Source organism: Hippichthys cyanospilos, chromosome 19 (assembly GCF_059441005.1).
Source record: "Hippichthys cyanospilos isolate Australia breed blue-spotted pipefish chromosome 19, RoL_Hcya_1.0, whole genome shotgun sequence".
Classification (NCBI taxonomy): Eukaryota; Metazoa; Chordata; class Actinopteri; order Syngnathiformes; family Syngnathidae; genus Hippichthys; species Hippichthys cyanospilos.
Window position 1 is genome coordinate 975,966 of NC_142387.1, and position 14,414 is coordinate 990,379.

Below are 14,414 nucleotides of genomic sequence, written 5' to 3' on the forward strand. Positions count from 1 at the left end.
TACTATTATCCATAAAGACTTGGGAGAAAAAAAACCTTAGCGTTATAGTCGACTCAACACTCAATTCAAATGTAGATTAAGAATACTATGAGAATTGTACGAGTTGTTTTTACACACAAAATTGCTAAGATTCGCCTTAGTCTCTCTCCCAATGAGGGAGAGACCTTAATCATGCATGTTATATTCAGTCTTGACCAATGCTCTCTCCAATTTTCAATGAGTCTGACCATTCGCACAAACTCCCTGAGCATGCTTTGGACCAAGGTGAGCAACTTCACACATGCACACAGTGAGTTGCCATGTGCATATCTGATGTCACTCCTAAAATGACCTATATCACATAACTTACATTTTGTCATTAATGAGCAAGGAAGGAGGGGTGCTCTGAGTATATCCAGGGGCTTAGCTGCAGCCCTAGACAAAACCACCAGTAATGTGGACCGGTAATGTGCTTCTGGCTACTTATTCCCTCATTTATGAGGGGATAGCTGAGGTGACAGGCGTCATCCAGGACCAATACAGGAGAAGGATACATCTGATTGCCAAATAAATCACAACTATTTTTGTACGTTTTCAACAAGTTTATATATTTTTTTATATCTTGAGAAATAAGTTGTTTTAGACATGACAGTATAATGTAAATTGCACTTGTCAACATGGTAATAAATGAGCCACAAGTTGTGAGACAGAAAAAAAAAAAAATCTCATTCACTTTCACTGCGTGTTCTTTTTATGATAAAAAGTCTCTAAGATTTGTTTTTTGCAAAAGCCTCGATATGACCTCCTTTCACCCGTGAAGCCCTTTGAGACTTCGGTGATCCAGGGCTATACGAATAAAATTTGATTTGATGCTATTTGCATATACAACCGACAACTATTCCATCTTAAAAGAAGCACATTTCTCTTTTACTTTGGCTTAGTGAGTGGATGTGTTGCTGCTCATTCGTTTTGCCAGGAAAAGGGGTTAGCATTTGCGTCTCTTAACTCTGTACTGTTGTTAGCTAGCTAACCTGCACGGGGTGTATGCAGGGAAAGTATGCGAGCACTGTCAATGTGTATAATTAGCTGAATAGTGTAAGTGAAACTTATTGTATCATTGGCTGGACACTTGTCACTCACTGTCACAATGCAAAATGGTACAGAAAACAATATCATTGGTCTAATCCACGTGTCAAACTCACGGCCCGCAAGCCAGATCCGGCCCGCTATATAATCATATCCGGCCCGCAAGATCATTTTACATTATCGTTATTAATGGCACGTCTATATGACGCGCTAATAACGCGATACTGCACTGAACTACAGATCCCACAATGCAACGCTTCAGCTGCCTTGCCGCGCACCTCCCTGGGTCAAAGTATTACAAGATATTACAAAGATAGACGTTAGCCGAAGATACCCCTCACGATGCCGAAAAGAAAAGTTGATTCCGAAAACAGAGCCTTTAATAACCGATGGGTGGCTGAGTATATGTTTACTGACATTGCCGGTAAACCCGTGTGTCTCATTTGTGGAGCAAATGTTGCTGTAATCAAAGAATTCAATTTAAGACGGCACTTCGAGACAAAACATAAAGATAACCTGAGAGACCTGGATGTAGAGCAGAAGCGACAGAAAGCAGAGGAGTTAAAGAAGAATCTGACATTCCAGCAGACGTTTTTTACCCGTGCAAAGTCACAAAGTGAAGCTGCTGTGAAAGCAAGTTTTATCGTGGCAGAGGAGATCGCCAAATCGGGCCGGCCGTTTTCAGAGGGAGAATTTCTGAAGAGCTGCATGATGAAGGTGTTTGAAGTCTTATGTCCAGACAAAAAGCAGATGCTGGTAAATATAAGCCTGAGTAGAAATACTGTTACTGATCGTATTTGTGAGATGGCCACTGATTTAAGAGCACAGTTGAGTGAAAGAAGCAAAGACTTTATTGCCTACTCTCTTGCTGTGGATGAAAGTACTGACATGACTGATACTGCACAATTGGCCATCTTCATCCGTGGAGTGAACTCCAATTTGTGCGTAACAGAGGAAGTAATGGACATTATATCAATGCACGGGACAACGACTGGAAAAGGCATTTTTGAAAAAGTATGTCAAAGTGTAACCAACATGAAACTGCCCTGGGACAAACTTATTGGACTTACAACTGATGGAGCACCGGCTATGTGCAGTGAAAAAAGTGGACTAGTGGGAAGGATGCGAGTGAAGATGCAGCAGGAGAACTGCACTGGTGAGTTAACAGCATATCACTGTATCATACACCAGGAAGCACTATGTGGCAAAGTCCTAAAGATGGATCATGTAATGAGCACTGTAACGCAAACCGTAAACTTTATCCGAGCTAAAGGGTTAAATCACCGACAGTTTCGGTCCTTTATGCAGGAGATAGATTCAGAGTTTGCCGACATTCCTTATCATACAGAGGTGCGCTGGCTAAGTCGGGGTAAAGTTCTCAACAGAGTTTTTGAGCTCAGCAACGAAATCTGTCAGTTCATGGACAGTAAAGGAAAAGACTCCACCGTTTTGAGGGATGAAAAATGGAAGAACGAGTTGGCGTTTCTGGCTGATATAACAGCTCATCTTAACGCCTTAAATCTGCAGCTCCAGGGACGTGACCGCATGATTACTGACATGTATGACGCAGTGAAGGCATTTCAAGTGAAGCTGCTTTTATGGGAGACACAAGTGCAACAGTGTAACTTGTCTCACTTTCCCTGTTGCCAAGTAATGTTGAACTAAGTTAGCACTACTGTGTTCCCCAAAACGCACTTTGCCGACAAACTGAGGACACTACGCGCTGAGTTCACACGGCGCTTTAGTGACTTTGAAGCACAAAAAAGGAGTTTCGACTTGCTTCGCAACCCATTTGCTGTCGATGTTGAAACTGCACCTGCGCAGATTCAGATGGAACTGATTGAGCTACAATGTAATGGGACACTGAAGGCAAAGTACGACACTGCAGGGCCCGCACAGTTTATTCAATTAATCCCCGCAACAATGCCCCAGCTCTGACTTCATGCGGCTCGAATCTTGTGCATGTTTGGGAGTACATATCTGTGTGAGAAGCTCTTCTCAGTGATGAAGATTAACAAAACAGCACACAGAAGTCGTCTCACTGATGAACACCTGCAGTCCATCCTGAGAATCTCCACAACACAGGACTTCACACCAAACATAAACCAATTTGTTGCCAAAAAAAGATGCCAGGTGTCCGGCTGCGATCAGAGCATATGATCAGAAAAAAAGTCATAAGAGCAATGTAAACTGAATCATTTATATTATTGCTGAAAAGCACACAGTTTATGTATATTTCCAGGTTATGTTGCATGTTCGTATTTCTAATGTATATTTTAGATAGGAGATATTTTTTTAAGGAGAGCAAAATCTTTTGTGATATTTAAGTTTATTTTTTTATATACATTGACATAGGAGCAAAGAGATTTGAATGTTATTTTATTGTTAAATTGTTTAAGTTAATGTTATTATATTGTTAAGTTGTTTAAGTTAAGTTCTAAGTTTTATAATTTAACAAGATATTTTTATGAACAAAATATTACATATGTTATTTAAGGTTTATTATTATTATTATTATTTAAGTTTGTTTCAGAATAATATTCCTGGATGTTTTTATTCATATTCATGTCCCAAATACATTTAGGGTGTTCAATAAATGTTTATCCTGTTCGGCCCACGACTTTTAAGTGTTTTTGAAATTTTGGCCCCTTGTGCAATTGAGTTTGACACCCCTGGTCTAATCAGATGTGGTCTTGGATATTATTTAATACATTTATATTGCATTTTGTTTTATGCACGGTATAGCTTTTCTTATGCACTGAGAATGTGAGGGAACACTGGGACTCCTGACTACTTAACAATGTTCTCTGGTTTTCCCATGTCTAGCATTAAGTCTGCACTAAGTACAAAATGCTGCAGCAAGACTCTTGGCAAGGATGACAAAGTTTGATCATATCATTCCATTACTAGCCAATTTGCATTGGCTTATTGTACACTTTAGATGAGATTGTTTAACAATTTTCTTATAACTTTGGTCCTCAAGGGTCGCAGGCTTGTTGGTCTCAATTCCAGTTGTCTTTGGGCTGCAGGCGGGGTACACCCTGAACTAGTTGGCAACCAATTGAGGACACAGACAAACAGCCATTCACACTCGCATTAAAAATCCAATATGTCACACGCCCTGAATGCGTTTGTAGACCTAACCTAAAGTACATTTGAAACCCATGCATATCATATATACCTATATATCTGTTTAAGTGTACTTCTGCCTTGTTGTACTGTCATATGGTGTTGTTTATGTTGAATGTCCATGCTGGATTGTCTATACATATGTTGTGTGATAGCATGGTAAACAAAGTCATTTGTTGTTGGTATTCATCCATTTATACAGTAGGCCCCCATGTTACGAGATTAATCCGTTCCGTGGTTGGGCTCGTAAGACCAATTCACCGTATGGTGGGCAATCCAAAGCTATGTTAAACAGCTAATGCATTTAGAACCCCAGGTAAAAACATAAAAATTGTACATGCATAATAAAAACTGATACCAAAATAGTATACTAAGTGCTACGTATATATAATATACATGTATACGTACAGAAAACATCAAAAATACATAGAAAGAATTTATTTACCTTTGAGTGCCACTTGTTATGCCTATATTCCCTAATAAGGGTTATCTCCACCATCGTTTCCATGTAAATCATCTTCTTACTTCTCTCTTTAACATCACTTTAACAACAAACTTGGGACCTATGGCTAACCCTTTCAACTTTGAAATAAGCAGTAAATATGCACTATAAATACGGTGCTGTAACCACTCACAATGGGACAAAGCTTTACCCTTCCAACATTTTGAAACGAGAGAGGCCGACCAATAGCAGACCACCATCTCCTTGAGATGCCGACCAATGGTAGAATTGTAGTGGGCAGGGACGCTGTAACATGGAGGTCCACTGTACTTTGTTTTATATAGCATCTTTAAGCTAATGGGAAAGAATGTAGATTATGATATGGATAGTGGATTTCTTTTCGTATTTTATGGATAGTTGTTGTTTGTTACACAAGAAAATAATTTTTTTTAAAAATAACCACCAGGGTTTAGAGCACAGGTGTCGAACTCCAGTCCTCGAGGGCCGGTATCCTACATATTTTCAAACCTGTTCCCTCAAAAACACCTGATTCAAATGATTGGGATCATTTTGAAGCTCCTGCGGAGCTTGCTACTGAGCTAATTATTTGAATCAGGTGTGTTGGGAAAAGAAAACCGGAAAACATGCAGGATGCCGGCCCTCGAGGACTGGAGTTCGACACCTATGGTTTAGACTCTAAACTTTAGAGCATAGGTGTCAAACTCAAGGCCCGGGGGCCAGAACCGGCCCACCACATCATTTTATGTGGCCCGCCGAATGCTGATTTGATTTCAAGTTTCTAGCTAAACTTGCAGATTGTCTTCAAAAATAACCATTTTCTGTTCCCGAACTATCTTTTGAACAGTTTTTATTGGCCTTTGTTTTCAAAACTAGGTAAAGATGTAAACCAGCAAATACAGCGTTTATTAGACACGTTTTTCTATTTTTAAGTCCTAAATTTTCAGGATTTTAGAGAAATTAATGGGGTACGTTGAAATTGAAGCATTTTTAGACTATTTTTAGATTTATTACAGCCCTCTAACAGACACGTTAAGTACAATGTGGCCCACGATAAAAATCAGTTTGACACCCTTGGTTTAGAGACAGGTCTTAGCTCTGACGTTTGCACACTGTATGACTGGCACACTGTTCCTCCCTGCTCGTGCTTTTTTCACTTTTTTAAAAAAAAAGTGCTTCACCCATCAAGTGTGACCCTTGTGACCTCACACACAGAAACAAGTAAGTTTCTACAGACTACATACTTTTGTGTAAACTTGATTATTATTGAAGCAGGTGGAAAATAAGCCTACCCTTTTAAGAGAGAAGGTCCTGTGCTGTAACATACCTGAGGATTTTGGGATGCTCTCATGACAGCACAAAGTGCAGGGATGATGGCAGGGTCTTTGAAAGCCTGCTTCAGCTGGATTGTGGCCTTGAAAGTGGGAACAGAGCTCAACATTTTACACTGACTTTAACTCGCACTAAAGCAACATAGATTTATCTTTTACAACCAATAACCCATTAAATATTAAAATTCCAGTTGACGTCAAACTGTTGTTACACACCTGTTAATATTTGTTTAGCCGATAAAGTAAAAAAGTGTTCATATCTTACCTGCTGGATAACAGCATTGTCAGGTTGTGTCATTCGTAGGAGGATCTGCTCAAGTTTTTCTGTCATTGTCACAATTTAGTAGAGGTGATAGGAAAATTGTCCGAGTAAAAGTTAATATATTGTGTGCTCTCGCGTTGTGCTCTGGTATAGCAACGAAAGCGGATTCCACCACACACACAAACAAGTGACGCTTTTCAAAGGAAGTTTGGCGAGACGTTTATGTCGCTTGCTTACACGTTCGCTATGGCTTCGCTTTCTACTAAGATAATACAAATTAAATTGCAGCGCAGTTAGAAAGAGGTTAGAGGGAAAAAGAAGGATAACTCGTTAGCCTCAGCTGACAGCACGACACAGCGGTGTCCACCAGTCCCACGTGAGAGGCGTTAAAGGGACGGGGGTTTATTTTAGTTTTTATAGCAATTGAACGTAAACAGTGCCTCTATCTGGAGAGGAGGACTACATGCAGTACTGTTTGCTGTGCTTTCTATTTATGGGCAAAATGACAGTCTGTGTATTGTTGGGTAAACTCCTTTTTCATACGAACTAGTTCATGTTAGTTCAGTTCACACCATTTTCTTCAGGAGAAAAATAAATAAATAAATAAATAAACATATATATATATATATATATATATATATATATATATATATATATATATATATATATATATATATATATATATATATATATATATATATATATATATATATATATAGTACCAGTATATATAGCTGGGTAGAGAAAGCCGGTGAGGTGGTCACTAAGCGGCGCGTACTGGCCTTTACTACCCTAATGGCAATGCATCTGATTTTAGTTAAGTGGAAGCCTGTTCTCCCCCCAACACACAATAGCCTGCTTCGAGAGATTCTGACCCACATTAAGTGGGAAAAGATGTGGTTTTCACTCACAGGCGGAAGCGCCATCTTCAGTGAGACATGGAAACCCTTCTACAAATACTTAGAAAATGATGTGATTTGTTCAGACAGCAAGTAGATGCCCCCCCCCCCCTTCTTTTGTGTGTGTATTTATTTTATATACTTTTTTTAAATTCATTTATCTTTTGGCTACAATGAAACTTGCTAATACATTGTGTCTTTTTGGTTATTTGTGTTAAACTTGAATGCATGGAGTGGAATGAATGGAGGCTTGGTGTTGTTTAAAATGGCGGCTGAATAATGCCTATGTACCAGATGTTGGTTCATAACCTCATGCAATGACTGGTATTGCCCCCTAGGTACTCTTTAAGTTTGTTTCCTTGTATATCGGTTATACGTGTAGGAGGTTGTATGCTGCTTGCAAAGCACCATTTTTTGTCAAAATGTTTGAATAAAAAGATTTTTTAAAAAAAAGAGGACCAAAAATTAGGGTAGCAAACAGCGATGCAAAATAACAACCAAAAAGACATCAATAAAAAACACAGCAGATAGGGGCAGGCTCAAAGAGGAAACACAGAACTGAAACAAACGGAGACGAAAGAACTTAAATTGGCAATGTCAGGGAGCTAGGTTTTAGACTTGGACAAAGAGCAAAACAATAACCCGACAGCGAACAGAAAGCAACCGGGAACTAAAATACACTCACACTAAACAACATGACCCGAAACAGCTGGACTGGAGCAATAGGCAAAGGAAGCTGATTGGTTGACACACAGGGGCAGGTAAGCACAGACAGGTGGACACAAAACTACTTACAAGGGCTGCTCATGCTTGAATAGCTTGCTAAGAGCTTGTGACAGAAAATGAAACTATGCAAGAAACGCTTTAGTTAGCATTCAGTTTACACATGCTTACGACAAAGCACAATTTTTCGCACACCCCAAAGGGATTCATAATGAGTGGCAGATTGCTGTCTGGGCTTGTACCAGATATACAAGGCTCATTGCCTGCTTGTCCTGATTAGTTCATCTGACTGACTGAAAATTTTGAGTTATTGAGCATTTCATGTTTTGTGGCATTGGAATTATGAACCAAAAAAATTGATGTGCTGCTCTTAGTCATAGTTATATCTCATAGTTCATAGCTCTATGTCATAGTTACTATGACAAGAGCAGCACATCAATTTTTTTGGTTCATAATTCCAATGCCAGTCAGATGAACTAATCAGGAAATGACAGTCAAATTCTTCCAGTTGTCGTATGAGGTCCTGAGATAATACAGGGCACAAACGTAACGTGTGAGCAGAACTGAGCGAGCGCGGAGGACGACTCGAGCGAGCGAGAGCTCGATGTTGAGCAAACGCGATGTTGAGCGAGGGAGGGAGGAGTATCATGAGCGAGAGCGAGATGTTGAGCGAGAGAGGGCTATCCCGAGCGAGCAAAAAGGAATTTTGAGCGAGCAATTTCTTTTTCTGTGTTCAAACTCCATCTGCGCACGCTCAAACTCAACTCAAAATCATTACGCGCTCAATAGTTTTTTTTCTTGCGCTCAAAATCTGTTTTCGCTCGCTCAGTTTGATTTTCTCCGCACAATTTTTTTTTCGTGCGCTCGTAATTGTGGCACAAATATAACGCCATAACAGCTCTGCTGCCCAATGTATTAATTCTCCATGCGGGCCAGACGTTGATTTTATGACGCAGGCCTCGGGCCAGATGGAAATTGACCACGGGCCGCATTTGGCCCCCGGGCCGGACTTTGGATATGGCTGATCACCAGGATTAAGGCCTCCCTAGAAAAAATAATTACACGTCCCCTTTTTCCTTATAAAGGCAAAACCCCAGCCCAGCGGGTGTGTAGTTCTTTTGGTGCCATTTTGGGAACTACATTGTCACATTCTGTCTGGGTTTTTGGATTCAGTTTAAGTAGTTTTTGGTTCATTTCGTCTGACTAATTTGTGTTGATTTCCCTGCGTCTGCCTTTTTCTCAGTCTCGTTAGTTTTATCTCGTCCACGTGTTGTCCGTGTGTCCCCGCTCCTCACGTGTTAGCCAATCCGGTTCCCCTGCCTCTTGTCCCGGTCCAGCTGTAGTGTGTTTTCTGTAATTAGTTTTCATGTATTTAAATCACCGTCCCGCTGTCGCCTTCGTCGGATTATTGCACCTCTTACCCCATCGATATCTTCGACTTGTGTTCCCTGTGCCGCTGTGTTTTTCCCCCCTGCTCGCTCTCCATTCTTCCCAGTCATCCGAATTAAGTCTCGTGAGATATATTCCGTTCCTCATTTATTTTGCTACTTTGTCCAGTTTTTGTCTACTGCTTTTCCTGCCTTGCTTTATTATTAAAAGAGCATTTTTGTTTGAGCACAACCTCTCCATCCTCCTGCGTTTTTTGAGTCCCTTTCCCTCCACCGCCTCACGCCGCCATGCCACGACGTGACACTACACGCCCCCGTCCTACATCCTGCAGTCAGACCCCTCTCCTCAGTTCTGCTCACACGTTACGTTTGTGGCACAAAACCAGCCAATCAGAGCTTGTAAAAGCACATTGATTGACAGCTTGGTATCCAATGAGATTGCTTGTACGGTATCTGTTGATGCACTCTCGTTTGCCCTGTGTTCACCCGGAAAGGGCAAACGAGAGTGCGTCAACACAGACTTGGGCGGGAGAATAACTTTTAATATTATTATTATTGTATCGTATCATTTGACAGAAATGCTTTGTTAGTTTTTGCACTTTAATAATATACGCCCACCTCCTCCCGCCAACGTTGATGTGACGCAGTCTCGTTGCTCCTTCCGGGTGAACACAACAAGCAATCTCATTGAATACCAAGATGTCGCTCACTGTGCTTTTACAAGCTCTGATTGGCTGATTTTGTTTGTATGCTGTAGACGCTCTTTACTCCCACCTATAGTATAGGAAAACATTGGCTGACTGACGAGGAAAGCTGCACTGGTATAACATTTTGCTAAACGCTTGCTTTTAGGGCATTCACGCGCCAAGCATAAACCAAGATTAGTTTAAAACAGAAAAAAGTGCATCAAAGTGCCCAAAATTTAAAAAAATAAAATCATTTTATTGCAATTACACTTCATCTGACAAAAACACAGCCTTTTCACCTTACGGCAATCATGCACACACACACACACACATTATCAGAATCTCCCTGCACACTTGCTAACTGTATACATCCTGCACATTATTGTAGGTATGTGTACATAAGCTAACCACTTTCGGTTCATAACGGCACTGTGTTTGTTGGTTTTACATTTGCTCTTATATTGCTCTTTGTCTTAACTTACTTATTTTACGACGTTTGTGTGGGCGGACGACAAAGCAAGAATTTCATTATACTGAGAAACTTGTTTCTACAAAGTGCACACGACAGTGAACATTTTGACTGGACTTCTTCACATTTATCTGGGACAACAAAAAACAATATAAAAACAACAAAAACCACAATTTTATTGTCGTATTTACCTGGAAAATTGCTTTTGTTTTGTGTTTTTGTCAGGTTTACTGAGTAGACATTTGTAAAAACCAATGGCTCACAAAGAAAGAGGCATATTTCAGCTCATGCATGAGGAGAACGATTCAGCACCACAAAGGCTGCTGTTCTGCCGCGCTCTGAGGTCCGTCCCTCTCGTCTGCTTCCTTTATTATCTTAGAGGTCCCTAAGTTACATGAAGGTTCGGGCCTTAAAGGGCAAAAGTGCACAGGGGTGTGTGTGTGGCCAGAACCCAAAAGTATGAAATGCACGTTTGTTTCGACATTTGTGACTGTGTTTGGAAAGATAAGCGCATGTGAGTGTGGCACTATAATATGCAGCAACTACCTCAGTAAATCAAACAGGTCAACAACTGCTAACATTTCCTAGAACAAAACTTCCTCTTCCAGAGGGGTCCTTGAGTGGCTCTGGGCATTGGACATGTTGCTGTTTCCCAACAGTGCTGTTGATGACTGCCCTCTGAAATGACCTCAACAATCATTACTAACAGAACATAAGAGATATGAGATATATGTGTAAATAAACTGCAACACGTTCTAAATAGGTGAAAAATGTATAATCACATGTATGAATCAACAAACACATATCAACAGTGAGAAATCATATTGATGGAAGAGTAACATTTGTTTAACATACGTGTTTAATAAATTTATTGGAACGTGATTAATACCTTATTGGCTTGATTGATAATTGATTAGCATATTTATCCAACAGTTTTAAACCAGCTACAGCTATTGAAAAAAGGAAAATTCTCTGTCTATCCATCCATGTTCTGTTGTTGTTTTTCTGTTTTTTGATTTGCATATCAGAATAAGAAATAGAATGAATATAAAGTACATGGAGCAGGGTTCTATTTGAGATCTTACACCTTTTTAAAATTGCTTTTAATGTTTAGCTTAGTTTTTGTGTTTAATGTTTACTTTGTTTTGATGACCGATGTTTTCACTTGCGTAAAGTGACTTTGAGTATCTTGAAAAGCTCTTATCAAATAAAATGTATTATTATTATTATTACAGAGTAAAATCCTCTCAAAAAGCCTTTATCTCATTCAATGACGGGCCAGTAAGAACAGATCTTTGACGTCTATAGCTGTCAATGGTTGTCAATGTGTTTGACTCTTGAGCTCCAGCTGCATAGAATTACGACAAAAGAAAACAGCCCTCCTAAAAACATAACCATTGTATTTTTGGGAGAAATAAGGAGTCTAATTCAAGTTTCCGATTATGTAATTAATTTACAAGTGAGTCTCTCAATATGTTTTGTCATCTATTGTTTCTTCATGTTAGGCAGACATTTGAACATGTCAATCAAGCCCTCATGAGAGTTGAATGAATGACTGAATTAATCAATTGATGACAACCATATAACAATTAGCAATGTTAGCTGTTTTTATTTTAAGATCATTTTAACAAATAATGTGAACATTTAAAAAAGTATATTGACATGTTTTACATGGCACATCCAAACTGTTCAGAAATTGTTATTTTGACTTGTGGCCAGCCCTGACAGTGGTTGCCACAGCAAGTGACTTACAAGTTATTTTTGGCAGTTTAATCTTTTTTTTTTTCTTTTTCCAAAAGGCTGTTTCTTTACTGCAGTGCCAACCTGATGTCCTGCAATAACAATACGACGCACAGTCCAAACATGGAGTCTGAAGCAGTCTAATGGCCTGGTTATGCTCGACTTGTTCAGCTGCAATTGAAGGAACTTTTGTTTAAAACTAAACCACTGCTATCATTCGATGTAAATCAACAGTCATGCCATTATATAACGGCAACAATAGCAACTCCACGTCGGGACTTTTTTCTGTGCACATATGGCCATGTGTGTCAGAGTTATCAAGAGAAAACATGAGACAGAACACATCAAGAGTTCAAATATTTGACTTTGTGCATAAAGGGAGAGCGGTTGTCAGATCAGTGCAGTTTAACCCGTTTTGATGAGAACCACTCTGCTTCTGCCTTTCATTCTCATTTTCTAGAATTTGCTAACCTTTCCTTTGTTAAACTTTGGGACAACAAGGTGACTCAATCATGACATGACACAAAGGGATATAATCAACACCAACAAGGTGACACAATCATGACATGGCACAAAGGTAATACAGCTTTCTTTTGAGCAATAGTGACAGACATATGTTTAAATGAACAGAAGAAGGTAGGAAGGAAAACAAGAAAGCTGTAATCAGACAGACTCATTAACTAAATGCTTGAGTGTATGAATGTGTTTTTTGTCTGGATTTAAAGATTTCTACTGAGGTGGCTGCGCAATTTTCCATAGGTAGGGCATTCCAGATTACTGGCGCACGAATGGAAAAAGCGCTTGATCCTGTGGATTTCTTTTTAGGCCGCAGGGCCATTAATCAACGGAGATTTTGTGGCCGAAGTTGCCGAAACGGAACATACAGTGATACTGTCACGTTCTGTCTGGGGTTTTTGGGTTTTTGGATTTAGTTTTAGTAGTTCCTGGTTCATTTCGTCATTCATTCGTGTTGTTTTTCCCTGCGTCTGCCTTTGTCTCAGTCTCGTTAGTTTTATCTCGTCCACCTGTTGTCCGTGTGCCTCTGCTCCTCTCGGGTTAGCCTATCCGGTTCCCCTGCCTCCTGTCCCCGTCCAGCTGTAGTGTGTTTTCAATAATTAGTCTTCATGTATTTAAACCGCCGTTCCTCTGTTGCTTTTGTCGGATTATTGTACCTCATCACTTCGTGTTCCCTGTGCCTCTGTACTCGTCCTCCAGTCTTCCCCCGTAGTCCCATTTAGTCTCGTGAGTTATATTCCGTTCCTCATTTATTTTGCTACTTTGTCAAGTTTTTGTCTTCTGCTTTTCCTGCCCTGTTTTATTATTAAAAGAGCATTTTTGTTTGAGCAAACCCTCTCCGTCCTCCTGCGTTTTGAGCCCCTTTCCCTCCACCGCCTCACGTCGCCATGCCTCGCCGTGACAGATACTAACAGACGTGACAGACGATAACGGAATCGGGCTGAACCGTGTAAAATTTTTATAAGGACTTTCTCATCCTTGTCAAGAGTCTCGCTGCTGCATTTTGTACTGACTGCAGACTTTTGATGCAGGACATGGGAAGTCCAGAAAACTAGTCAAGGTGTGATGTAACAAAAGCATGGATTAATGTTTCAGCATCGCTAGGAGACAGAAAAGGGCGAATTTTTCCAATATTGCAAAGGTGGAAAAACATCGTTCTCATCGTGTTCTTAATATGTTTGAAAAGAGAGAGTTAAGTCAAATATCACATCAGGTTTTTTTGCTGAGCCACTTTTGGCAATTGTACAATTTTCCAGGTTCAAAGCGGTATTCTTAAACAAGTGTTGATGATGAGCAGGGCTAGTAATTAACATCTCTGTTTCACTGGGGTTGAGAAGCAGAAAATTGGAAGATATCCATTGTTTAATCTCAGCAAAGCAGACCTCCAGGTTACAGCACTCACACGGATCTGTTATTTCTTAAGGCATGTATAGCTGGGTATCATCATAGCACAGCATAGCAATGAAAACTAATGGCATGTTTACATATAATATCACCAAGAGGGATCATGTAGATTTTAAACAGGAAATGACTGTACTCACTCCTGCGGGACACCATATGAAATGGAGAAAGATTCACAGGTCACATTGCCATGAGACACACTATGCATCCTTCATGAGACGTAAGATCTGAACCCAAAAGTGCTGACGCCGAGATACTAACATATGATTCAAGACATTCTATAACATAGGTCTCAAACTCCAGTCCCCAAGAGCTGCAATCATGCATGTTTCTGATGCTTCTGTC

At 40.0% G+C, this 14,414-nt stretch overlaps 1 protein-coding gene and 1 pseudogene across 3 annotated transcripts in view; one reads left to right on the top strand and one right to left on the bottom strand.

Moving 5' to 3' along the window:
• Positions 1 to 6,632, bottom strand: part of ipo4 (importin 4) — a 159,794-nt gene extending 153,162 nt beyond the window's left edge. For all 3 annotated transcript variants that reach the window (XM_088401878.1, XM_088401879.1, XM_088401877.1), the window contains exons 1-2: positions 6,251 to 6,632; positions 5,982 to 6,068 (exon numbers count right to left, since the gene is read on the bottom strand). In XM_088401878.1, the coding sequence (XP_088258004.1) occupies positions 5,982 to 6,068; positions 6,251 to 6,316 (153 nt within the window). In that variant the 5' untranslated portion in view covers positions 6,317 to 6,632. The remainder of the gene's footprint in view (positions 1 to 5,981; positions 6,069 to 6,250) is intronic.
• On the top strand, positions 1,408 to 3,344 carry LOC148407579 (general transcription factor II-I repeat domain-containing protein 2 pseudogene; annotated as a pseudogene).
• Positions 6,633 to 14,414: the final 7,782 nt, after the last annotated feature.